The 26,752-nt window shown below is 53.9% G+C and overlaps 1 protein-coding gene across 1 annotated transcript in view; it reads right to left on the reverse strand.

The window, feature by feature from the left end:
* UMODL1 (uromodulin like 1) overlaps nt 1-24,618 on the reverse strand; it is a gene marked incomplete at both ends in the record, with an annotated part of 61,469 nt that extends 36,851 nt beyond the window's left edge. The window contains 9 exons of the mRNA XM_081234730.1: nt 1,804-2,058; nt 2,930-3,043; nt 7,888-8,158; nt 8,798-8,859; nt 9,694-9,880; nt 12,281-12,402; nt 13,187-13,348; nt 20,651-20,893; nt 24,543-24,618. Of these exons, the coding sequence (XP_081090856.1) occupies nt 1,804-2,058; nt 2,930-3,043; nt 7,888-8,158; nt 8,798-8,859; nt 9,694-9,880; nt 12,281-12,402; nt 13,187-13,348; nt 20,651-20,893; nt 24,543-24,618 (1,492 nt within the window). The remainder of the gene's footprint in view (nt 1-1,803; nt 2,059-2,929; nt 3,044-7,887; nt 8,159-8,797; nt 8,860-9,693; nt 9,881-12,280; nt 12,403-13,186; nt 13,349-20,650; nt 20,894-24,542) is intronic.
* Nucleotides 24,619-26,752: the final 2,134 nt, after the last annotated feature.

Below are 26,752 nucleotides of genomic sequence, written 5' to 3' on the forward strand. Positions count from 1 at the left end.
TCTGGGGGCCCTCTGGGGGCCTGTTCTGTGTGTTTGCAATTTAGCATGGGTCAGCCCCGAGTCAGCGCATAAAGGGTGTAGCCCTGATCCTCCCAGCACTCACTCACCCACTGCCACCATCACTGTCACTGGCGTTATCCCTACCAGTGAGACAGACCCCCCAGAGGGTCCTTTATTTATTTATTTATTTTTATTTATTTTTTAAATTTATTTTATTTTTATTTTTTTTTTTTTTGCGGTACGTGGGCCTCTCACTGCTGTGGCCTCTCTCACTGCGGAGCACAGGCTCCGGACGCACAGGCCCAGCGGCCATGGCTCACGGGCCCAGCCGCTCTGCGGCATGTGGGATCTTCCCGGACCGGGACACGAACCCGTGTTCCCCGCATCGGCAGGCAGACTCTCAACCACTGAGCCACCGGGGAAGCCCAGGGTCCTTTTAAAAAAATTTTTATTTTACATTGGAGTATAGTTGACTAACAATGTCGTGTTAGTTTCAGGTGTACAGCAAAGTGACTTAGTTATACATATACATGTATCTATTCTTTTTCAGATTCTTTTCCCATATAGGTTATTACAGAGTATTGAGCAGAGTTCCCTACGCTGTACAGCAGGTCCTTGTAGGTTATCTATCTTAAATATAGTAGTGTGTTTATGTCAATCCCAGACTCCCAATCTAGCCCTCCCCCCAACCCTTCCCCCCCCCACCATAGCATCTTTCATACAGTGATTTCTGCCCTCTGCCTGCTCTGAACCCCCAGGCTGGGTCTCCCCCCTGCTCTGGTCCCCAGACCAGAATGTCTCAGAGCCACACTGTCCCTGCGCACACTTCCATGTCCCGCTGCCAGAGGCCAGCCTAGGAGGGAACTCCCTGGGCCAAACCTGACCAAGGTCTATACCACCAGGGTAGCACCATGACCAGGCAGAGTGGAGGTGGCATCACAGGGCAGGGCCAGTGTCGGCCACCTGCGGGGTCATGTGGGTCACGCCAGCTGCCTCCTGGACACTGGAATCCCCAATTCATGCCTACGCCGTGTTTGTTTGGGGCAAAAATTTCTTCAGGGCTCCGATGCAGTGGGCATTGTGTTAGCTTTGCAAGTGCACGGCGTGGGAAATGAGGCGTACTTAGTGAAGATCTTACAGATGCTCAGCTCTTGGGTTTGGGGAAGTTATACAGACTCAGCCGTGTGGAATTAAGTGCGGCCAAATGTCCTTCGATGCGTGCGAATCGCTACCCTCTTCTGCTTTACTATACTTTGGGCTTCACTCTATGTGACTGCATTATGCGTCCTTCAAACCACAGCAAGATGGGATCTTCACAGAGCCCTCATCACCCCAGGTGTCAGAAGAGCCCCCAGGGCTTCCCTGGTGGTGCAGTGGTTGAGCGTCTGCCTGCCGATGCAGTGGACACGGGTGCGTGCCCCGGTCCGGGAAGATCCCACATGCCGCGGAGCAGCTGGGCCCGTGAGCCGTGGCTGCTGAGCCTGCGCAACCGGAGCCTGTGCTCCGCAACGGGAGAGGCCACAACAATGAGAGGCCCGCGTACCAAAAAAAAAAAAAAAAAAAGAAGAGCCCCCAGTCAGGATGAGACGCAGGGGAGTGAGGGGAGCCTGTGCTGACCACGAGCACTGTGGCACTGCTCCAGGACTCAGAGCGCGCTCACTGCCCCCCAGGAGAGTTGGGGCCAGGTCAGTGACGGCCCCTGCCCTGCTCGTAGGAAGCACATGATTGGAATCACCAGGGCCAGCAGACTAGGCTAGAGAGACAGACTCACAGGTAATGTGGATTTCAGACATGTGGCCTTACCGGTCCTGACAGTGACCGTGGTGGTGGCGTTGGCCCGGCATGCCTGGTAGCTGGTCCTCACCCCATACAGCACTCCGGCCTCCAGCCCCGCCACCTCCAGGCTCGTCCCCCGGGTGCCGGCGTTCCTGAGCAGCTTCTCACCCTGGTAAACCTGCACCTGGAAAGTGCAGTTCTGGGTGGAATTTAAACTCCAAGACACTTGAAAGCTGCTGCTGGTGACGTTGAGGACCACAAGGTCTCTGATGGGAGGGCAGTCTACAAAAGGGCAAAATGAGGAAGACGCAGAGAACGTCAGAGAGAAGCAACGGAAGCAAAAGTCAACAAGTGGGCCGACATCAAAGGGAAAACCTTCTGTCCAGCTTGAAGCCATCCACAAAATGAGAAGGCAACCTACAAACCGGGAGAAAAATCTGCGAATCATATATCTGATAAGGGGTAATATCCAAAATATATGAAAATCATACAACGCATTAGCAAAAATAATAACAATCATCATAATCCCATTTTAAAATGGACAGTGGATCTGAATAGACATTTTTCCAGAGAAGACATACTGATGGCCAACAGGCACGTGAAAAGAGGCTCAACATCGCTCATCATCTGGGAAATGCAAATCAAAACCACAATGAGATATCATCTCACACCTGCTAGAATGGCTATTATCAAAAAGACAAGAGATAAGAAATGCTGGAGAGGGTGTGGAGAAAAGGGAACCCTCGTGCAAGGCTGGTGGGAATGTAAATTGGTGCAGCCACTATGGAGAACAGTATGGAGGTTCCTCAAGAAATGAAAAATAAAACTACCATATGATCCAGCAATTCCTTTCCTATTTATATGAAGGAAACAAAATCACTAACTCAAAGAGATACCTGCACCCCATGTTCATTACAGCATTATTTACTATAGCCAAGCCATGAAAACCACCAAATTGTTTCTGTAGCTTTGGTCATTACGTTGTGTGATGGGCTGAACTGTGTTCCCCTAAAACTCGTGTGTGGGGTCCTAACCCCCAATGCCTCAAAATGTGGCCGTATTTGGAGAAGAACTTGTTAAGTTAAAGTGAGGTCATCAGGGTGGCCCTAATCCAACCTGACTCGTGTCCTTATAGAAGAGATGAGGACACGACCAGGCAGAGGGATGACCACGTGAGGACACGGGGACGAGACGGCCGTCTGCACGCCAAGAGGCCTCTCAAGGCACCAGCCTGCCAGCACCTTGCCCTTGGACTCCAGCCTCTGGACTATGGGAGAGTAACTGCCTGTCGTTTAAGCCCCCAGTCTGTGGTGTGTGTCATGGCAGCCTGAGCAGATTAACGCGTGGTCTGATGTTTCTGGGCTACGTTTATAAATACCATCTCAACACAGATTCAAAGGGCCTGCTCTTCTGAGTCACAAGTACTTGAACATTGGCCCGAGGTCTTCTGCTCGGCTAATTCATCGCCAAAACAATGGCCCATGGGGAAGCAGGGGTCCGGAGTCAGGCTGAGGTGTCCTGTGTTTTCACATAGACACTCATGCTTTAGGGAGGAATACTCAAATATAACAACCCATATGTACTTTAATGCTCAGATGGAATTAAATGTCTTTTGGGGGGAGAAAAATTCTGGCTTCACAGCAGGCACCTGGCCAATATGAATTATACAAAGCCTAGGGTGGCCCTCAGTCTAGACACCATCATTTTTACAGCAGAATTTGATTTCTATAAGAAAAGATTTTTAAAAAATCTTTTGCAAAACCACAGTAGAGAAAAAAGAATTAAAATAGATGTGAAGTTTCCAAAGCCCTTTCTGTAAGGATTCATAGGGTATATGCTTTCTAATATTACGAAAAAATTGTCTTTCTGACAAATGTGTATGCTTCCTTTCAGTAAAAATTAAAATTGGCACAATTCAACCCATTTCCCTTTTTGCCTTGGCTGCCAGGAGGCTCAGGATCAAGATTGGTGACCCACCCTCATCCTGCAATTCAGCCCTGCTGGGTCCTCTCCAAGCTGCTCTTTAGAAATGGCAGTGCCCTGTGGCTGTGCTCCCCTACCGTGAGCCCCTACAGGTCCCCGCAAAGCACGGGTATAAACTGGCGGATGCTGGAGAGACAGGTGAGCCCAACCCTGCCTCCATGTAAATTCTTGCAGCTTCCTGAAAACTCTCCTTCCGTGCAGAGGTAGCATGTACTTTGAAGAAGACGCGTTTGTCCTTTTCACTGAATTGTCCAGTATTTTTCTGTGCCTTTGTCTCACAAATGGTTTTCATTCTTCACGACACTGTCCTTTGTTTCAGCTGAGGACTGGCCAGCAGCTCAGGCCCTGAGACCGTGGGTCTCATCCCCACCTCCTGGCCACTGGGACCATGAAATCAAGACGATCACCTTCTGGGGGTCTAATAACCACATCACTTTTCGGTCTGTCCCCAGGAACGTGTCACTGAGAAAGTAAGGAAAAGCTACAGCTTTTCTAAAAATCTGCTAAAAGCACTGAATGTTCTGATTCACACAAACCACACAACACCCAACATTCTTTCAGCCCTGCAGGTGACCACACGACGCCTGGCAAATAGGACAGTGGGGCTGAGAACGAGGCCTGAGGCCCGGGCAGCAGCAACCAGCTCACAGCGGGGCTGCACCCCCATGTCCTGGTTGACATTCGGGCATCACTCGATGTGGAACGGCAAACGAATCCGTATTATGGGCCTGTGTGTGGCCCTTTACAAGCACATATTATAGCGAGTGCCTCCAGGCTGAGGGGAATTAAAATAGAAAGGGTCCCCTAGGTGTTGGGAAGAACCCCGGGACTGGCGTTTAGGAAGTCTGAGAGGGTGTCAGGCTGGCTGGAGACATAGTCACTGCTTAAATTAAGACGCCAGAGGGTCCCTAGAACACTGGGCTAAGGAGCCACCAACAGGGTCGTTTCGATGGCTATGAAACCCTCAGAAGCATCTGCAGAAGCTGCCGTCCGCCCAAGGTTCCTGCAGCTAAGGCACTGCGGGCATGTGGCCCTCTCATCCATAGACATAAATCCTCCCTGCAGAGAATGCTACAGCCGAACATTTGTGTAGCTCTTTCTCCAATTTATTACCTTGAGACGTTTACAGTTGTCCGGATTCAACCGTGTTTGACCAGCCACAGTGGCAATTTCATATGATTTGACATTTATTGAGCACCTACTATGATCCAGCACAGTGATGGAAACAAGTTTGGATTAAGGTCCACAGCGATGCCAGACACACACATGGGATGTCCAAGCCAGCATGGCCAGTGTCATAGCAGCAGAGGGGACACGGGGCTGTGGGGACACCCACGGCGCTATGGGCACCCCCTCCCACTACATGCATCACGCTGTCGAGCTGCCGTCGGCTGAGTGCTGTGGCAGCGGGCATGTCATTCCACACAGCCTTTCTAACAATACCAGGTAATAGGTTCTATTGTACTTTGATCCCATTTTACAGAGGACGAAACTGAGGCCTAGAAAGGTCAAGTAGAGAGTAAATGGCAAAGCTGTCCAATCACTAATGACAAAGTTCCCACGCTGTACTCCTAAACTATCCCACCACCGGCAATAGACTGGGTAATAACCTCCAAAGATAGCAGCTCCTAATCCCTGGAACCTGGAAATGTGACCTTATTTGGAAAAAGGGTCTTTGCAGGTGTGATGAAGTTAAGGATCTCAAGAAGAGATTGTCCTGGATTATCCAGGTGGGCCCTAAATGCGATCACAAGAGAGAGTCGGGAGAGTGGACACACACACACACACAGAAGAGAGGACGGAAGAGGTTGGCCTTGAAGGTGGGAGTGATGTGGCCACAAGCCAAGGGATTCGTGCAGCCCTCAGAAGAAGGGTGAGGCAAAGAAGCGGTCTCCCCTAGAGCCTCCGCAGGGACCCTGGCCCTGCCGACACCTGGACTTGAACCCAGTGATAACGATGGTGGGCTTCTGCCCTCCAGAACTGTGAGAGAAGAAACTTCTGTTGTTTTAAACCCCCAAGTCTGTGCTGTTTTGTTACACAGGCCCAGGAAATGAATCCACCTACCCACGCTTCTTTAAGTAGTTTTCAAGGCAGCTATGGGTGAGACGGTGCAACTTGTTGGAAAGTTCTTTGTGTTGCTGCAAAATCAGCCAACTGCTGACATACTAAGGCTAAGCCCTCTTCTGGAGGACAGAATTGAGATACTCTATACTGGAAATAATACTTCTTTCCTGACCCTTCCTTCTTCCCTCTGACTTGGATTTCAGTTCACTGGCCAGGACAGTTTCTGTCACTGCCCTTTGGCTTTGCAACGTCCCTCCCTCTGAAAATGTGGCCCCAGAAGGTAAACCCAATTCTTGACTGTGCGTGATCCCAGGGTACCACTGCCCTGTGACCCTCCCCGGGCTACAGTTGTGAACCTGAATTCAGGAGTCGACACTGATCTGAGAGAAGCGCATGAGAATCTCTGTGTCCACGGGTCTGGGCCTTTGTTCCTTCTAGGAAGCCCTGACCTGTGTCTGGTGGGGCAGGAAGGGTGCTGCTGGGGCAGTGACCTTTCCCGTGATCTCCCGTGTCAGTCTCTGCTCCTCTTTAAGCCCTGGACCCGCCAGCTGGACACCTGAACCTTGTAAAGGTAGAAACACTGGGCATTTGAGCCAAGATGCCGAGCGTTCAGTTGTTGAAAACCTGATTATAGATCAGGTTTGTGAACTTGAGCGGCAATCCTTGGCAGCCTAGTGGACTCTCCAGCGCAGCCCTGCCCTCACCAAGCAGCCACCTCAGAAGATGGTTCTTTATGGAGCTGAATAGCTATCAGGCTTCAGCTGGGTAGGGGACCATGTCGGAGGGAGTCAGGATGACCCTTGAAGACAATTCCACTCCATCCTAAAAGCAGAACGTGTTCCTGGAACATGAAGTGCAAACCGGGCAATATTTCTTATGGGGTTTTTCTGTGCAAGAATCCAGCTGCCCTGTGTGTCATTAACTGGGTGACTAATTTCACAAGAAAAGCATCTGAAATTTGCGCTGTATTTTCCACGGGTCTGTACCTCTAACCCGTTCCAGCAGATAGCTCATTTATTATATTAGCTTCTAAATTTAAAACATGTGCTGTTTCCCTTAGCCATATGCGATTGGAATTCACTCTAACTTTCTGATCGGGAGACACCGGCTTTGTCTTTTCTGCCCTGTTGGAAATGAGGTCGGGGTGGTGCGCTTTCCCTGTTTATGTTCAGCTGTCAGCGTGGCAGTTTGGCAACAGTCTTCCTTGTGAACAGAGTCTGGTGTCTTTTCAGATAACTGAGCAGGGTATTGTCAATAACTCTATTCCAAACTTCTGTTCCCATTGCGGGTCAGGATGCTCCCCCCTGAGGCCACAGCGCAGGAGATCTGGGATGGTCTGCTAGGATTCTGGGCAAAGCTTTGTGGGCACATCATGCACAGAGGAGATGCACAGTTCTAATCAGACAAAGCCCCCAAGGCACAGGACAGGCGAGTCTGGTTGCAGAGGTGGGACTGGTAGGGGCATTTTAAAAAATCCAGAGACCTTAGGAATAGCCAACACTCAATCACCCCTCTCCCCTTAAAGGGAAAAGAACATGAGGATTAAATCACTAATTTATTCAAACTCAGTTATAACAATATTTTCCCCAACCACTTCACGATGCTAGCGAAAGTTGTAGCTTTCAGAGAGGAATGTTGGAGGTGACATACAAGTCCCCCACGAGGGAAATAGCTAAGAGCATTGCATCACTGCTATAGCATACCACTGTCACTCAAGCATTGAAAATCGTAATTATGAAGACGAGGTTGCTTCTTGGAAACCTTTACATGACATAATGGGAAGTGAAGAAAGCAAAATACAAAATTGCATATGTGGCAGGATTTAAATGAGGTTAAAAAAAAACAAACTAGAAGGAAACAGGAGAAAATAAAAAACAATTTGCCAGGGTGCTGAGACTGGGGGCGACTTATCCTTGCACTCCTGTAACAATGTTGTTAAAGCCATAAATCAGGTTCCAGAAAGAAGAGAGAATTCTAGAGGCCAAAGGGGATAAGGTGTGTCTGCATCTCAACGGAGGCTTCCTTAAGGCCTTCCTTCCCCACCTGGAGAGCCCGGTCACTCACCTTCACAGCTGCCATCCAGCTTCTGGGGGGACGAGGTGGGTGACTCCAGGTGACCCAGGCACTGGTACGAGCCCTCCATGTTTAGACACTGTCCCCTCCCAGGGCAGGCGTTGAGTTCGTCATAGAAACATTCATCTACGTCTGTGGGAAAGGGGAACAGGTGAGGATGCTCATCAGGGCCATCATCGGTCCTTCCCACTAACCTCCAAACGTGTATCACACGAGCTGAGGAAGTGGTTTGGGCCGCAGTCCCCAGGGGCCTCTTGATGCCCTGTCTTAGAGGTCCCGTCGGTCACAGCCCTCTTCACCGGAGCAGCTGGCCCACGGCTCAAGGCACAGCTCCATGTGCTTGGGTGGGCGCTGTGGCCCGAGCAGATCACTTTGGGGCTGTGTTGAGTCTGAAATCATGAGGTCCAGACATCCTCCCCAAGCATCTATCCGATGGAGAAATAGGACAGAGCAGCCCCTGACCTGCAGAAGGGGCCTGGCCCTCTCCTGTCGACCGGGAGTACCTGCCCAGAACAGGCAGCCAGGCTTCTCCGCCGCCAGGACAGAGGAAGACAAGGCAAGGCCATATCACCGTTTTATCTAAGCCAGACGGAAAAAAAAGGCCACCGTCACCCACCAAGTACCAACCCCTCTCTTGGCCGCAGTGAGGGGCTATTCATTGTTTACGAATCCTAGCTCACCTTCATGCTGGTTACCCCTCCCTGTGGATGAGATTGATTGAAATACCCAGTCACAGAACTGCCTCTGCCTGCTGACAGCATCCAACCTAGAACAAGCCCCACCCCCTTACCCCTCCCTCTCCCAAGCCACCCAATCAGAGCTGCACCCCATAACGGATTCTCTCTGACACCCTCCCGCGGACACGCCCGCGGTCCCTGCCTCATGCCTTCTCTCTCGCTACCTCCTGAGATAACCCCTCCTTGTTCACCTGCTGGGGCGTTCCTAGGGTCTCCAGACGGAAACCTGTCAGGACAGACGACACAAGCAGTTGGCTTATGGGTGCTGCTTGGTTTGGTTTTCAAGAACATTTGTAGAGTTGAAGGGAATTAAATGCCATCATCGGAGCTTTCCCTGGGCTCCAGACCCTGGCATCTTTACGTGTGACCTTCAGCGTCATAGAAAGAGCTGCCTCACAAGAGCAGCCATCCTCCTAAGGGTGCAGCAAACTTCAGCTGCCTTCTGTAGCGGGAAGGAAAGTGCTATTGGAGCCCAGCCGTCTGCTCACGGACTGTCCACGGTTACTTTCATGCCACTTGGCAAAGCTGAGCTGTTGAAACAGGCCATGGGGCCCACAGCCAAAAATATTTACTATCTGACCTTTTTCAGAAAGTTTGCCGAACCCTGACATGGATAGAAAGAAAAAAAAAAAAAGCCAGGTAATTTCTTCCAGAAACACATCTACCTGCTGTACCAAACTCAGATTTGTGCAAACTCTGCTTTAAGAGCCTTCGAGATGTAAGGATGTCCTTAGCGAGGGTGGGAAAGAGGCCAGAGGGAAATTTGGGAACCCAAGAACTGAGGAAATGGGTTATTTGTGTGCTGTTCTGGGGTTTGTTCTCCAGCCCCACCTGGATGCAAGGAGAAACTGGGTGTGAGAGGCTTAGGAGGAGGCCGGGAGGAGGGAGGGGGAAGGGGACACAGCACAGGACGAGTTCTCAAAATCTCGGCTCCGGAACTTGGAGTTTAAACTCCGGGCTGGGATGAGCTAAAGGTGGCTCTGACCGCCCCTCACCCACTGGATGATTCTCCCACTCGGGCGGCCCCCGCCCCCAAGGGGACAACAAAGGGAAGCCGCACCTTGCACCCGGATGTCAATCACTTCATAGACGCGTTTCACCATGCCGTCCAGCACCGCGGAGATGCGGGCCACAGGCTCCGGCTGCGGCAGACCCAGCAGCAGCTGGGACACCGTGATCGAGGTGTCCCCCCCGGCTGAGTGCAAGTGGTGGACAGTGGTGTCCAGTGGCTGCAGGGCACTGGTGACCTGTGAAACCAGAGTCAGAGCATCAGGCGGTGGAAGGACGCGCCCATCGGACAGACAGGGAGACGGAGGCCTAGGGGCGTTAAAATTAACTGCACACACACACACACCACACACACACACACCATTCTCCTGTGCAGCAAAAAACCCTCTCCAATATTTTTATGTCTGTTGTCATTCCAATAAAGTCCCGCAAACCAGATTATAAATACTTTGGGGTTGAATTGTGTCCCCCCCAAAAAATAAATCCCCATGTTGGAGTCCTAATCCCCCAGAACCTCAGAAGGTGACCTTATTTGGAGATAGGGCCGTTGCAGATGTAGTTAGTTAAGATGAGCTCATTAGGGTGGGCCTTGGTCCAAGATGACTGGTGTCCTTCCACAAAGAAGACGTTTGGACACAGACACTGGCAGAGAAGACAATGTGAGGACACAAGGAGAAGCTAAGGAGACGCCTGAAGCGGACCTCTGCTGTGTGGTCTGCTACCGCAGCCCCAGGAAGAGACACCGGTCAACCAGGGTCCCCCCACCGGTCCCCGCCCTTGCACCTGACAACAGAGAATCAGGTCTGGAATTAGGGAACTGGACGTCAAACCACATCCGATATTTTCTGAAGTTTAATGATCCCTTTTCTCATTTCATATGAATTCTTTTTGTTCCAGTCTAATATCCCGAAATCTCAAGGTAGCATTAATGTTTGCCTTAGGAAGCCAGGCAAACAGCGTGACTACCAGGCACAAGGGCATCACTGAAGCAGGCTTTGCCAACAAACCCACAAGTCTCCCCTGGGAACCAGAAAGGTGTTTTGGGGGCCCTGGAGCCCGCGCCCTCCTCAGCAGACTTGAAACCCTTCACAGGGGGAGGCAGATCAGGAAGTCAACACTGGCCTCTTGCAAACCCCTTCGTTAGGGCGCCCAGCACCTGCTGCAGTCGGGAGCCCATGTGGACAGGCTCTCCTGAGGGGAGGAACAAAACCTACACACATGAAGAGGCAAAGGGTGACGGGAACGATAGCATTCAAAAACCAACAATCACAGCAGCTCAGAACCTATGTGGATCAGCATCGTTTTAAGCTTTTTAATGTACTGTCTAAACCTCACAGCCACTGTCTCAGGTAGGATTATGATTATTCCTGTTTAACGAAATAGGTATCTAAGGCACCGAGAGGTTAAGTAACTTGCGCAAGGTCACACAGCTGATGAGTGACAGTGTTGGGATTCGAATCCATGCAGTCTGGCTCCAGAGCCATGTTCTTACTGGCCAACTGGGCATCCCTAACCCCCCAACAAGCTAAGAAAAGACAAAAATCTCTTCTAGCTGGGGCAGTTAAAGAGGCTTCTGGGTCAAGGGGACATACGGGAGTCCCTCTCAAGCCATTTTACTGGACAGCCCAGAGCAAGGTGACGGTGTGTGCCATCTGTTTGGGGCTCACCCCGGCCCATTCTGGGTCTGATATCATATGACCCAGGGGCCACATCTACGGGACCTGATGGTCAGGAAGGACCAGACACAGTGTGAGGGGTCCAGTGCGGAAGGAAATGTGCAACCCCTTGTTCAAAAATTATTAAGCATTTCAAGAGGCAACAGCAGAGCATTATACAAATGCAGGGCCCTTCCCAGCGTGGGGTGACCGCAGGTCACTCACTTGGGAAGCGGGTCCTGAGGTCAGACCACCACCCTGGGCAGGCACCGTCAGGTGGTGCTGAGCAGTGCCTGCCCCCCAGCTGGGCTCCCAGGACCTGGGCGGGGCGGGGCGACTCCCACGGCGTGAAGACGTCCTGCTGGTTGGAAGGCGCTGCCGAGGCGTCAGCAAGCATGAGCTGTGTCTAGGCTGGGGCTCCCCCCGGGGGGTGGGGTGCGGGCGTTGCCCCTCAGACGGCCTGTGGCCACATCTAGAGACAGTTTTGGTTGTCACAGATGGGCACACTTCTGGTCTCTTTTGTGTAGAGCCAGGCCTGCTGCGAAATCCTGTGGGGACAGGCAGCCCCATGACAGAGCCATCCAGCCCCAAACATCGACAGTGCCAAGGCAGATGAGCCCAGTCTAGAGGTCCCCATCTCAGCACCTTCCAGAACTCCTGGGACTTCCCTAAAGCAGGAACCAGAACTCGGGGATCCGTGACGGAGGTGCTCAAGGGCACAGCTCTGGGGCCTGGGAAGGCTGCACCCGGGCTTTAAGCAACAGACCCTGAAAAGAGGAAGAGTTGCCTGCTTCACGTCGTGATAGGGTAGGGCTTGCACACCATGTACCTCAAAACACACCAAACTGCACCCTTCCGAGAGTGCATTTTATTGCACAAAAATCATATCTCTTTCAAGCTGTTTTTAAGTAAGAATCCACATTTGGCTCAGAGTCAGTCAGTTGGGGTCTCCTGTGGAACCCCTCCCGACACCCCGACACCTACCATGGAGTGCAGGAGCCTCATGTGATCCAGCAGCCTGGGGTCCACCTGCTGGAGCTCCATGAAGTCCATCTTCACCAGGACGGTCACGTTGTACCAGAAACGCGCCAGCTTCCTCTCTGGAGCTGCCCGAGCACACAGGGATGAGCCACAGACCCAGGACAGGCTGGGGCCACAGGAGGCCCCTGGGGAATGGGGTGGCACACTCCCGACCCCCTGCCCCGCTTCTCTTATATTACATATGATCCTATTTATACCGTAGAATGTACTATTGTACACAAGGTATACTAGATAACATGACGTATATTACTTATAACATATATACTATAATGTATACAGTATAATAGTATCATTATATATTACATGTAACATAATATTTACATTATGTATACTATTACTTTATACTATGCTAATAAGATATATATTATACTAACATTTCATGTTTTATAATATATTGTATATTGCACGTTATATATATATATATTATATATATTATATATATAATATATATATATACAGTTTATATATGATTCCCTGGCTCTGAACCTTGACCACCTCTTTTCCTGGGGGCCTGCACTGACTTGCCAGACAGGGGCCTGGGAAGGATTTCGGGTCCCCGTGGGGCTGCACAAGCAGACAGCCCTAAACCTCCCAGCTCTGACACAGTGCAGCTCCCAGCAAGCTCACCGGGAGCTCTGAGGGCCTTCCCAGGCAATCTTGGGAAACTGGGGCCCCTGCTTTTCCAGGAACGTCTAACCCCCTCAGGGCAGCTGTGAGTACACTTCTCCCCTGGGGGGGTCAGTGGCCGGATTTTATGAGTGAAATGGGCCCGCGCACAGGCTGCAGGCTCCCCATAAAACCCGGGCTGCTCCTCCCCCCAGCTTCTCCTAGATCAGGCCTCAGCCCTACCTCGGGGAGCGGGGGCCGAGCAGCGGGGGCCCCCCGACGAGGGGCAGCACTTCTGAAGGCCAGGACAGTCCGCATCCAGGGCGCACGGCGAGGCAGACGCTTCTGGCCTCACCGCCGGGCAGATCCCGGGTCTGGAGGCGAACTCCTCAGACCGATTCAGGGCTGGGGGACAAGCGAGCAGCGATTAGTGCTGTTGGCTGTAGAATCCCGGATGGCCTGCGTGGCGCTGTGTCTGGATGCTTCCTGGCACTGGAACCTGTCTGCGGTTCCGAGGCGCACAGAGCAGCCCACTCAAGGGCCACCACCAGGCCTGGGCAGGGCGTCGCCCTGTCCTGCAGAGCAGCCGTCGAGGCCGTTTGCTCTGACTCTAATGTAGCCTGACCATCTTTCCTGGGAGGAGGGCAGCTTCTCCCAGGAAGCTGGGGGCCCGGGTGACCTGTTCCTCTAGGCCTCAGGAGTCCATGTACAGGGCTCTCTACCACCCCTGTAGAGGCCCCCTTGCTGCTCTGTGTCCTGACAGCTCACTCACTCACTCATTCAATATTTATTGAGCACCTACTATGTGCCAGACACAAAGCAAGGTGCCCGGAACCCAGCAGTGGGCCCGAGGCAAAGTCCCTGCCTCAGGATACTTAGATGGTGGACAGAGACCAATATGCCAATAGGCCTGCAAAAGCTCAGATGGATGAGAGCTGCGGGGAAGAAGGCAGGGTCCAGGGGCAGGTAGGCAGGGAAGGCCTCCCTGAACAGGGGTCTCTGCAGGGTCCAGGGCACTCGGGGGGCAGCCTGTAGCTTGAGGCCCGGGAAGTAGGAATACGCTGGGCCCCCCAAAGGTAAGAAGGAGGCCCCCAGGGCTGGTGAGGGCGCAGTGGGTGAGCAGGTGGGCTGGGCCACGGAAAGACCCCCGCGGTGTTGAGTTGGGTGCCCTGGGGGTTTGGAACAGGTCCGTGGTGAAGGGGACACTGTGGTGCCCTGCCCAGACTCTCACACTGCTCTGCCAAGCTCTGCGTTCCCACCTCCTAGGACCCTCAGGTGGCCCTTGGGGGCTGGAGCTGCCGCACCCCGTATGCAAAGCTCCAGGTACCTGGGGTTTTACAAACCACCTTCCGACCCCGTGGCCAATGCCGTGAAATCGTCCCCTTCCGCTGCCTCTTCCCTTCCCTGTCCTGCGTCCACAGCTTCCCTGAGGGCGGCCTGACTTGCTCATCCCTGCTGTGCTTTGGCAGATGGTCCAGGCGAGAGCTGGTGGAGGCTGGACCAGGGTGATGGGTAGAAACAAGCGGGAAGCCTCAGATCCTGAGTGTCTTTGCTGGAAATGCCCGCAGGACGTGCTGACAGACAGGACAGGGTGTAAAAGGAAGAGAAGCTTCAAGATGGTTCCAAGGCTTCAGGCCTGGGCATCCACTTGGCACCATTTCCAGGAGAAGCTGCAGGAAGAACGGCCTCGGGTGGAGCCAGGATTTGGTTGTGCGGATGTGAAGTTTGGCATGCTTTCTAGAGGCGCTCATGGAGATGGGGGGCAGCGAGGCCCTGACCCCTCCCCTGGTCAATGCCTGGGAGGCCCGCTGAGGTCAATCAGTGGGGCTGTGGGCTGCACACCTCCAGGGCCAGCCCTCACAGCGTGCTCGGTGGGACGCAGCTCCGGGCAGACGATGCAGACGTGCAGACAGGAGCCTGCAGGAGGCAAAGACGATGGGGGATGTCCAGCCAGATGTAGTGAGGGCTGGCGAAGGCATGGGCTTCTAAAGCAAAGAGCTTTCAGAGATCTGAGAAAGGCAGGAACTCTCTGAGAATCCGGGGGCTCCAAGGGGGACCAGCCGGGAGCCAGGGTGCTGATCTTCAGGGGACAGGAAAACACAGAAGAGGGAGAGAAGAACGGGAACCCGGGGGAAGCGGCTGTGCTGCTCTCTGCAGGGAGGTGGCCAGGGCGCCAGCTGATGCTGCCGGACACTCCCTCGGTGGCTGGGCATTGGGGGCGGCAGGGCTGACCCCCCTGCCGGGTCTGTGCAGGCCCAGCAGTGGATGGAGCTCAGGGCAGCATGGGATGCAGGAAGCTGGGCAGCCGTGAGCGTCCGGGGGCTGAGGGCAGCAGGGAGGGAGCACAAGGAAGGCAAGACCCCAACATCAGCGTCCGAGGAAGGGCGTGAGCTCCGGCCACCCACCCGGGGAGGAGGGCTCCAGGCCCGACTGGGTGTCACGCAAACCCATCTGCCTCCTGCCCAGATCCATGTAAAGCTCTGTGTCCTACATGACATTTAGAAGTGCCGCTCTGGGCTCCCCAGACTCCAGGAAAGTCAGAGAAGGCGTGACAGCCATGCTCTGGAAACACACCCTCAGAGCTGGGGAGGGCCAGCCCCTTGGGAGGATGCGTGGGGTCGCCAGGTAGAAAGGAAGAGCCGAGGGGCCGGTGCCCTGAGGGTGGCCCTCTGGGGCTCTCCAGACTCTCTGCAGGATGCTCCACAGCCAGAAGGAAGGTGGCGGCCCCTCCTGCTGGGAACACATCACCAAGGCAGCTGCATTGGCCAAGGAGGAGAAGAGAAAAGACAAAGCTGCTGAAATGAACGCAGGGTCCCCATCAGCTCTCTCCCCGCGGAAGCTGAGCCTGGGCTTGGCGGTCACTGTCAAGAGCGTTCTCCTCTCCATGCTGTCCTTGGCCCCCTCCTCACTTCCTAGTTGTCCCGGTGGCTATTCCGTTGTCTGACGCCCTGGAGAAGCGGCCATGCAGGGACAGCTTTGGGGTCATGAAGAACAGGCACGTGGTGCAGCCCGAGAGAGGCTGCGCTGGGATAGAAATGCCGAGACCCCTGGAGGGCCACCCGCCAAGGGTCGGGAGCACGTTGCTTTCTCTCCCATCGTGAAAACCAACCGCCTCGGTGCTTAAGAAACATAAGACTAAGTGTATCATGGGCTCCTGGGACTGAAAAGTGACATTAGGGGATAACCAGGGAAATCCAAATAAAGTGTGGACTAGAATTAAACAGTAATGCACCCACGTTGGTCCTTATTGGGGAAAATGCTCCCTGGTAATTTAAGAGCTAAAATTAGGGACCCTGGGCAAGGGGTGAAGCGGGACTCCCTCTACTCTTTGCAAACCTTTGTCTGGAAATCGAAAACCATTCTAAACCAAGAGGTTTCTCTAAATGAAAGGAAAATAGCCACCAGGAGAAACGGGCTTCCAAAAACAGTGACCTGATCACAACAGAAGTGCTTTCGAGTTAAAGATCGTCTTACTGTGGAGGCAGCTGGGAGTCCCCCTCCACCCCTCAGGGCTGGTGGCTTACGGAGAGCCAGAGAGAACAGTAAACGGTTCCAACTTGGTAGAAAGTCAAACATCCTCTTCTCCTGCCCTAACTCGATACAAACAATGACCCAGGACTGCCCAGCGCCTGGCAACCCCAGGTGAGTCACGGTTCATGAGATAAGGCGGAGATTTCTGTCTGAGCCACAGCCCAGGACTCTCTAGGGCTGGGGAATCGGATCCGCTCTGGAATAATCAGATAATAATCCTTCCTCGGAATTCTCTTTCCTCAAAGGGGCCCTGGCCAGCACCCTGGGAGAAGGGAAGTTTGGGGTAGGCTCCAGGTCCAGCGGGGTCCTGGGCTTGCCGTGCAGATGAGTGTGCGGACGAGATGGGCCGTGCGGGAACCGGGGCGTCGCGGCAGGTGGTGAGTGTCCACTGAGATGCTCAGTTCTGCTCTGAGGAATCCATCCTGACTAAATGTTCCAACTTTTGTGCAGCAGTGTTTGCACCAGATGATACTCATCGCAGCGTTATTTATAAGAACCAAACATTGGAAACCTGGGCTTCCCTGGTGGCGCAGTGGTTGAGAGTTCGCCTGCCGATGCAGGGGACACGGGTTCGTGCCCCGGTCCGGGAAGATCCCACATGCCACGGAGCCTGCGCGGAGCTCACGGCTGGGCCCGTGAGCCATGGCCGCTGAGCCTGTGCGTCCAGAGCCTGTGCTCCGCAGCGGGAGAGGCCACAGCAGTGAGAGGCCCGCGTACCGCAAAAAAAAAAATTGGAAACCACTGGATGCTAAGTGGTAACAGATTGCTTAGAGCTGATGCATCCGTGTGAAGTAGTGCCTTGTGGGCGTTAAATCACGCTGGAGAACACGATTTATTGACTCGGAAGATGTTCCAGATAAATTGCCAAGGGGTACAAGTGTGCTACAAAACATCTCCAACAGGGTGACCACGCTTCTGTAAAAGGTCTGCCCTGAATGAAACTAGAAGAAAATGTTAACAGAGGTTATTGTTGCGGGAGGGGGGTTGTTTGGCGGGGGAGGGCGGGGGGAGGGCAGACTTATGGGCAATTTCCCTTTTCTTTGTTTCCAAATTTTCTACGTTGCTTGTGTATCCGTTGTTTTATTGTAAAAATACACTTAACTAAAATCATATATGACTTATCGTGGCCTTCCAAATGTGGGACTTAAAAAAATTGAAAAAGTCATCGAGACTGAAAAAAAAAATCACGTGTTCTCGTAATGCTCTTCCCTTTTTTGGGTTCTTGACTGTTGAGTGGGAGGAGAGAGAAGAAAGGAAAGCTGAGGTTTCACTGCTGCCGGGGATGAGACCGCTGAGCTGAGGTTGCTGAGACCTAAGAAACCCCACCCCCGGGCGGCCCGGAGGCGCGTGCCCTCTGCTGCCTCTCCTCCCCAGGTGCCCGGGCTGCCACATCCAGGCTGTGGCCCCAGGCTCCTCTGTGCCAGTCAACCAGTGGGTCTCAGCGCGTCACTTACAGGGACCTCTCACTTCTGGTTCCAAAGAGCCAGGCCGTCATGAGGCACCTCTGCACCAGCTTTGATCCGAGGAGCCAGGCTGGTGTGGAGAAAGCTGAGCTGCCAGTGCCCGTGGTGTAAATACTTCCCACCAGGCACTTTCTAGCTGCCCACGTGGTGTCCCTGAGCTCAGATGTGGGGGGACACCGAGGCTCACTGGGGGCCTCCCAAGCCGCAGGAACAAGCGCTGCAGCCCCCCATGCCCTCCCCTCGGTCACAGGGCAGCCCCGCAGCAACTGCAGTGCCAAGCAGGGCCCAGGCAGCAAGCCAGGACCTCCCCAAGCAGGAGTCCAGTGGGCCATGGGCCTCGACGTTCCTCACCACTGTGCCCCTCCCATGCGTGCCAGAGCCTCTTTCTCAAACGTCACTAACTGAATCCGACGGGGGTCGAGGTCTGTGCCATCCTGGTCAAGTCACCCGCCTCCCCAGGTCTGTGTCCCCGTCTGCTCCCGTCCGGTAGCAACCAGGGATCTCCCGCTGGCCTTTACAGGCCCCTTTTCCTCTCTCTTCTCCTTCCTTCTGGGATCCTGCCTGCATCCTCTCCACGCTGCTTCCAGAGTGACCCTTCCAAGGCCCGAGGTGGGGGGACTGTGGACCCCACCCCACCCCAATTCAGCCCCCTCTGCCGGGCCTGGGGGCCTTCAGGGTGAGTCCTCCTCCCCTCACCCCCAGTGCCTCCCACCCCATCCCCCCGCCCAACAACGGCCGCCCCATGACCTGCGCTTCCCCAGAGCAGATCTGCCCACGGGACTCTAGCTAGAATGTTCTGGGCCTCTCCTGCCTGGCGAGCCCCTATTTAAAGGCGCTAACACTTTAAAAGTGGGGCTGAGTCCCACGGGAGGCTGGCTCGTTGGGAAGCAAGATGAGCTTTTGCGTCCCTGCGTCCCTGCTTCCCAGAAGGCAGGTGCCTCCCACCTTCTCTCCTGGGGGGAGGGCAGCTGGCCGCACAGAAAGGTGGCCGCTCGGGCTGGGCGGGGCTGGGGGCTCAGCCTCTCCTGGGGGCCCCTCCGGCCCTCTGGACCTGTGACCTCCCAGCCCCACGACAGACCGACAGCAGGTGGGGAGGGTGTGGCCTCTGCGGGGGAAGGCGGGTGGGCTAGGCCGGCCCCCTCCTTCTACCAGGATCTGATGCTCCAAACCAAGTGCCGTGCGCCCCGCCTGAGACCTCCCCGACCCAGGACCCCCAGCCCCAGAAGAGCGTGCTCCCAGGGCAGGGGCAGCTCCCGCTGTGCATGGGGCCCTTGGAGACAGGGACGGCAGACAGGGAGCCGTGGTCACCATGGGAAGGGACTCCTCAGACCCAGCACCGCCCCTGCAAGTATCCCTTCAGGGAACCAGCGGGAATACACAACAGGCACCCGGCCGCGGACCTGAGGCCAGCTGGCCCTTCCTGGTTTTTATTGGTGGTGGCGGCATTGGTGGCCGTGGTGTCGTTTTAACACTCCCAGAAGAGGTGTGTTCCTGTGACCTGCTCAACCCCAAGCTTTCGGGTCATCTCTGGGCCTGGCCCTCTGAGCTGCCTGAGTGCACATGTCAGCCATCCCATCCTCTGCGGGCTTTGAAGGCTGAGGGAGGGTGCGCTCAGGATAACTGCAGGCCCAGCCCGTCTGCAGGGTCTGAGGGACCCAGGACTCTACATCTGATATTCCCTAGGGCTGGGGGGCTGGCACCCCCGGTGTGCAGTGTCCACGCCCCAGCTTGTGGCTGTCCTGCTGCCCGGGACCCCGAGGATGGACGGGTCACGGGAGCCGCTCCCACACCCCGCAAGCTGGTGCTTTGCATTTCGGAGGCGGCAGCCTTATGTCTCAGGGTGCCCTACTGCCAGCCTTCCGACTTCCCCTCCACCACGGCGGTGGGTGTAGGCGGGCCTCCTGCCTGTTCAGAAACTCATCTCAGCTCTGAAACTGATTCAAACGATCACCACCGCCCCCCACGTATTCACACATGCACACGCCTGCACCCTTGCCCCCGGAAGAGGCCTTCTGGAAAGTTCCCTCCGTGTCGACAGGCTGAGCCCTGAACGCCACACAGCCCCGTCCGCCCAGCCTCAGACGAGTCTGGGACAGCCTCAGCAGTGCTGATCACCGCCCCAAGCGTCTTTTGAACCACACAGAGGAAGTAAGAGGCCTTGGGGGCCTCTGGACAGTTAGGGGGGCCCCAGGGGACCCTTTCCATCTCTTTCACAGATTGGGGTTCAGACTAGGGTTTCACAGCCTTTAGAATGGAAAGGCTGGCTGCCATTACAGAAGAGATCGCAGTGCTGGTTCTCAAACTCAGCTGCCTGTTAGAATTGCTGGGGGAGCTTTAAGAAATATCCCAGGGCCCAAGCTATGCCCCAGACTGAATCCATCAGAGTGTCTGAAGGGGGACCCAGGCGTCATCGTTTTTAAAGCTGCCCCAGCAGCTTTAAAGGGGACTTCGGTGTGCAGCCAGGTCTGAGAGCCACCACCCAAAACAGAGGTTCCCAGAGTGGGGCTCAGGCCAGTAGCATCACCATCACCTGGGAACTTGTACTTCACCCCTGCCCCACTGGACCTGAAATCCGGGCTGAGGCCAGTGACCGGTGCTTAGACTGGCCCTCTGGATGACCCTGGTGCACACTTGAGGCTGAGAACCAGTGTTCTAGTCAGTTCAGGGCCAGGGGGCGTGAACAGTGCCTATCCCAAGACAGGGCAGGACTCACGCAGGACGCAGTAGAGGCCCAGCTGCTCGTAGCCCTCGCAGCAGTCAGTCACGTTCCTCCACTCAGGAACCTCCACCACCAGGTACTGGGTCCGGTAGACGGTCTTGGGGCAGCGCCGCCAGGGGACCCACCAGCCGCAGGGCACGTAGGTCAGGCGGGATGTGCGCACTGCCTCCACGCTCTGGACATTGTGGCTCACACTGTAGTTGCACAGCTGGTAGCTCAGCAGGGAGAGGCCTTTTTCTACGAGAGAGGGAGGTGGATGGAGAAACACGAGGGGAAAATGCCAGAATCAAACCAATGTGAGGGGCTCTCTGCAAGTCCTCCGCCCACACACGGTGGACCCCCTGGGATCCGCCCACCGGCCCGTATCCGAGAAGGCGATAGAGCAGCATAGACTCAAGGGATGCAGCATGACACCTGCTCACCGAGCAATCCTCCTCCACAGAGCAGGAGATGCTACCCCAGCCCTACCCCGGCTCCCCGCACCCAGGGGTCTGATGGTACACTGAAGGGGACACAGAGAAACCAAGCTTCCGGGGCTCGTGTCCTGGGCTCTGCTGCGTGTCCTCTGACTCTGCGGGCTGGAGAGCCCCGCGCACACCTCGTATCTCCACAATAAGGGGCTGTCACGTTCGACGTGAATACACAGCGGTTCCCTCAGTGAATACATAGTGAAGGCCCACTAAGTGCTGGGCACGCTGGCAGTGACACCCCTTTTTGGAATGAGATGAAAGATAAACACACAAGTCAAATACACGTGAGAATTTCATAGATGGTAAAGTTTACTCTGACCGTTGCTGTGGTCAGTGGGAGATGAGGACCCAGTGCCTGAGGTGGGACATCCAGCTGGCCTGAAAAGGTGTCTCTCACCTGGAGCCCGGTTCCTGGGCACAGATGTCCATGGCCTTTATCAGCATTATCACTTCGTTCTTGAGACCCCATATCACCTACTGCCTTCATCAGCCTCAGACCCCTATGTCGTGGACCACCTGCCATGGGGTCCTGGGGTGTCCCATCTGCCCGGCGAGCCTCTATTGCCTCATAGAGCAGGGACCATGTGAGGGCTGACATATGTCCCACCCCAAATTCATAAGTTGAAGTTCTAAACCCCAGTACCGCAGAATCTGACTGTCCTTGGGAAAAGGGTTTTTGCAGACATAATTAGCTAAGATGAGGGGATATTGGTGTACGGTGGCCCCTGATCCAGTATGACTGGCATCCTTATAAGAGGGAAAATTTGGACACAGAGACAGGAATGCACACAGGGAGATGCAATAGGAGACGAAGGCAGAGATCAAGGTGATGCATCTACAAGCCAGGGATCACTAAAATCGGCAGCAGCCCAAACCATCAGAAGCTGGGGAGAGGTGTGTCGGGGACAGATTCTCCCTCCCAGCCTCAGGAGGAACCAACCCTACCAACACCTTGACCTTGAACCTCTGGCCTCCAGACTGTGAAGAAATGAATCTCTACCACTAAGCCCCCCCAGTCTGTGGGGCTTTGCCGAGGCAGCCCCAGGGAACTGACAGGAGGGCCGTGGGGTGCCTCCCACGTCTGCGGCCAGCGTGGGACTTGCTGCGTTCCTGGGCTGTCAGTGAAAGAAGACTGAATGCTTTGAATGTAATTCACGTTTTCAGATACTCAAGCTCTGAGCTCTAAGCTTTACGAGACTGTACAGCCGCTGGGTAAGGGCTCCATGTTGCAGTGTAAACCCTTCAGTGAGAAGGTGGATTTCTGGGGCGAAACTCAGAGTGGGCAGGAGAAATCATCTTCATCCCCACCCCCAGGACAGCACCCCTGAAGATTTCCACCTTTGGCCTCAGGGTCGCCCACAAGCATGCAGAAAGCGAGACTTGGGGACCGGTGACCCCCAGGAAGAAATGGGGCCAAGCCAGCCCTCACGCCCAGGCTGCTGGGAGAGCCTGAAGCCTTACTCTGGGCAGAATAGGGTGCTGAAGCCCACTCCCAAGCCACGTGGTGGCCTCCTCTGGGGTGGCAGGGCCTCTGGGAGTAGACCCGACCTGTATTCACCAAAGGGCGGGTCCCAGGCAGCTTTGGGAGGGAAAAAGAGGCCCTTGGCTGGGTGGGGTAGGGCAGGAGAAGGCAGCTTCCGAGGCCAGAGCTTAGAGGTGACTGGGATGAGGGGCTGGAGAAGATGCCAAAGTGAAACGTGGCCACTAGTTGAGCCATGGCGCCGTGCACGTGTTCACGAGAACATGCACACGTGTGCGTGCACGCACGCGCATACACTCCTCCTTCCAAGTGAAACTGCACTTGGATCTCCATGTTTTGTTTTTCACATTCTATGAGAGGCCATCAAATCCTCCCCAGGCCTGGCTTCTTGGCAGAGCTCGCAATAGAAACCTCTTAGCAGATCCTTCTGTTCAACAAATCCTTTCAGGAGCACAGGAGGCAGGGGTCCTGGGTTCTAATCCCAGAGGTAGAAAATCTTAATGCTCTGCTGGGTTCTGGGGTCAGAATTGCATTCACACTAGCTTCACTAATACCAGCCGTGTGATTCTGAGCACGTTTCATGCCCTCTCGGTGCCCCAGCCTTGTCATTTGTAGAATCATAGCTGTGCCTGAGGTTGTAGGAGAATTAAATGAAATCACGCCTGTACCGGAGCATGTGGTACCTGGGAGCAAACAGACGTGCAGCCCTGACGGACCACCTAGTGCTCCTGCCGGGGTCCTCCCGCACATGAAATGCCTCCTAAGACCTCCTCTGGCTCCAGACATTCCCATTTGTTCTGCCACTGAGCTGTATGGTTTGCATATACTCATTCCAAAGGAAATATCACGTTTTTTTTTTTAATCACAATTCATTAAAAAAAAAATCACAGAATCCTGCCCATGGGTGGAAAATGTTTAAACTAGTACAAAACTGAAGTCGATGGTAGAAACAGAATGGCTCTGTTTGAATTCCCAACGGAATATGATGAATTTCTAGAGGAAAATGATGTAAAAGGTTTGCAATCTCAATTCTCTGAAATCTGGGGCTTCAGAAATCCAACGTGTAGGGCCTCCCTGGTGGCGCAGTGGTTGAGAGTCCGCCTGCCGATGCAGGGGATACGGGTTCGTGCCCCGGTCCGGGAGGATCCCATATGCCGCGGAGCGGCTGGGCCCATGAGCCATGGCCGCTGAGCCTGCGCATCCGGAGCCTGTGCTCCGCAACGGGAGAGGCCACAACAGTGAGAGGCCCGCATACCGCAAAAAAAAAAAAAAAAAAAAAAAAAGAAATCCAACGTGTTTTTAGCAGCTGACATGTGTCTCTCAAGGGCCTTAGACATGTGCTTGGTCCCTCATGTCCCCAAGGGCCACTCGCATCCTCACTTGCTGAGGAAACGGGGCTGGCAGAGCCCAAGATGAGCGGGAAGCCCCACTTCTTGATCCCCCCTCTCTGGCGGGCAAAGGAGGTCTGAGCCAGGGTCAAAGTCAGGGGTAGCCCTGGTGGAAACCTTGCCCTCGGCCGGCTGTGTGGCCCTGGCCACTCTGGGTCTCCCTCTCCTGATCTGTAAGTTGAAGACTAACGGGCCGTGGTTCCAGAGGGTTCGATTCTGACTCTCCAGGAATGTGTTACTCTCAGCGTGGCCAGCAGGCCTGTAACATCTGTACCCCCGGCAGAAATGCAGAGTTCCGGGCCCCTCCCAGACCCACTGACTCAGAATCCACACTTGAACCCCACCAAGCCCCAGGTGATTCGGAAGCATTCCCACCACCTCTTTTGTGGTTATGAAAAAGTATGGCCAAGAAGAGACAGACCCTGCCTCTCAAAGCAGGTGCATCTTTGCCTGCCCGGCTCTCTGCAGGGCTGCCGTCTTCAAGGGGGCCCACTCCCAGGGAGCCCATCGCCCCTCCGGCATCCCCGCACAGAGCCCGGACCCCTCACCTGTGAAGCCACTGGCCTGGCTCGGGCCCACGGCGGTGACCAGAGCCAGCAGCGCCAGCACAAGGGTCCTGAGCATGGTCGGGCGGTGGCAGTGGCTCTGGCCTCTCCCGAGCGGCAGCACAAAGGGGCCTGGGCCACCTGGACCCAGAGAAAGGGCCCTTCCCTTCCCTGCGCCACCGACAGTGGCAGTGGCTTCAGAGGGTGCGCTCACCGGGAGCGTTCCCTTATGCTTGCTGGTAAACAGCCGCCACTGCCGCAGCCGTGTCCCTCGGGGCACCTGCGTGTCACAGCCCATTCTCCCTCCAGGCAGATGGCATCTTTCAGGAAAGGTGAGTACCCAACTGCCAGGCTGCATCTCTGGGTCCCATCTCGTTGTTACGCAGAAAACACATTTCAGACCCGAATCTGACTCCCTCCATCAAGTCCAAAGTATTCTCTTACCTTATCGTTCCAAACTGGCAGGAGAAAACAGCAGCAAATCAAAGTGGTACATCAGATTCAGAAAAGCATCCTTCACACAATTGGACGAAACAGATCAAAAGCCATAAAAATGTTCCTGTGACCCAGTGATCCCTTCCCGAGGCTTGGTCTGAGGGCCATGAAGCTGCAGTCTCAGAGATGTTCATTACTCGCCAGAATTCAAACTGGCAAAGCGTGGAAGTGAGCCTTCGGGGGAGGAGGGGAGAGTAAGTTGTTACAGAGCATCTGGATGTAGCGTCACCCAGATGTGCTCCCCATGAAGACGTTCAGCGGCGTGGAAACGGCACCTCATCTTGTGAAATCAAAACAGCACCTCATACAGTTCTGTCCCCAAAAAGATACCAACTCTACGAGTCTATAAAATTGGGCCCAACCCAGAAAGGACCACAGCACTAAAACACGGTGAGGGATGATAGCTGATGTATGTTTTATTTCCAGAACCATCGTGTGTTGTGTGAACTGCATTTTTAAATTTCGTATCAAATACTTCCTAGTCGCTGACACGTCCTTATTCCTCCGTTGGGCTGTCTTTCATTGTTTGGTACAATTCTGAACATTAGACTAGGAACAATTATTAACAGTAGATGAAGGTCTCATTCGTTCTACTGAGAAAACGTTCAAGTTGGGTAACAAAGATCCGTCTTGGCTACATGTTTCAGAAGGATAATTCCCTTGTGTTCAAAATACAAAACAGTTCTGCCAGAAGGGCCCTTCTAGCCTAACTCCCAAAGGACAGCAGTACGTCTTTTATTCTCAGGAGATTAATTTCTGAGATGATTAACTGCTGCGTTTGCCTGGTTAATGACTAGATCACAGATGCCAGGACAAGAAGACAGAAAAAAGGAGCTGGAAATAATCACGCAGCTAAGGGGCTTAGTGCAAGTCTCCTGGGAGACAGTACCCTTTATAGAAAAACAGTACTACAGGATTGACTCATAACCTCCGCTGCTGTAAAGGAGGTTAAAAAAAAGTGATAATAAGAAAAGAAAGCATGTGAAATCTATAGTATAATTTTCAAAAAAATAAAATTTAACTAGCTCCCACAGAATAAATCGGAAAAGTATTATAATTAAGGGAAATATGAACATTTAAACTGTGAGATGAATCTGTATTACAGTATATATGCCATCATCTCTTAGAGCTTTTGCTCCTATAACATATGAGCACTTTTATCAAATACGAAGGTGGAATCAAAGATACTGTTATATTTTAAAGCTCAAAATTCGCCCTGTGCATGCACCATTTTTTCTTATCTTCAGAAACACCCTACGAAGTAGGTCCCTTATCCCCGTTGTACAGATAAAGAAACGGAGGGTCTGAGGGGCCACACAGCCAATGAGTGGGATTCAACCCCAAAGCCCACATTCTTCACAGTCCACTCCACTCCCTGTCTGGCCACAGCTCCAAGAGAGGGGAGCAAAGTCAAGACATTTTACCAGCTGGGCGCTTCCTGCTATTTGGAAAGTGTCCATAAAATATTGTCACATCATGCTTTCTCTTTATATCGAAACTCATATGATTAAAAAAAATAAACCCTCGAAATTGGCAGCCGATTCCTAGCTCTGTCTTCTCTCCCCCTCCCGTTCATATCCTGCGGGCATAGAAAGGGTAAGCGTGCGGGTTGTTTCTACTTCATCCACAGCGAGGTGTTTCCCTCCAGCATATTTTTTCTGCATGACGGCCACAGGGATTTTCCACATTTGACTTTTCCATGCAAATGCTTTGAGGAG

This window comes from Mesoplodon bidens (genome assembly GCF_964165515.1).
Source record: "Mesoplodon bidens genome assembly, chromosome: 5".
NCBI lineage: Eukaryota > Metazoa > Chordata > Mammalia > Artiodactyla > Ziphiidae > Mesoplodon > Mesoplodon bidens.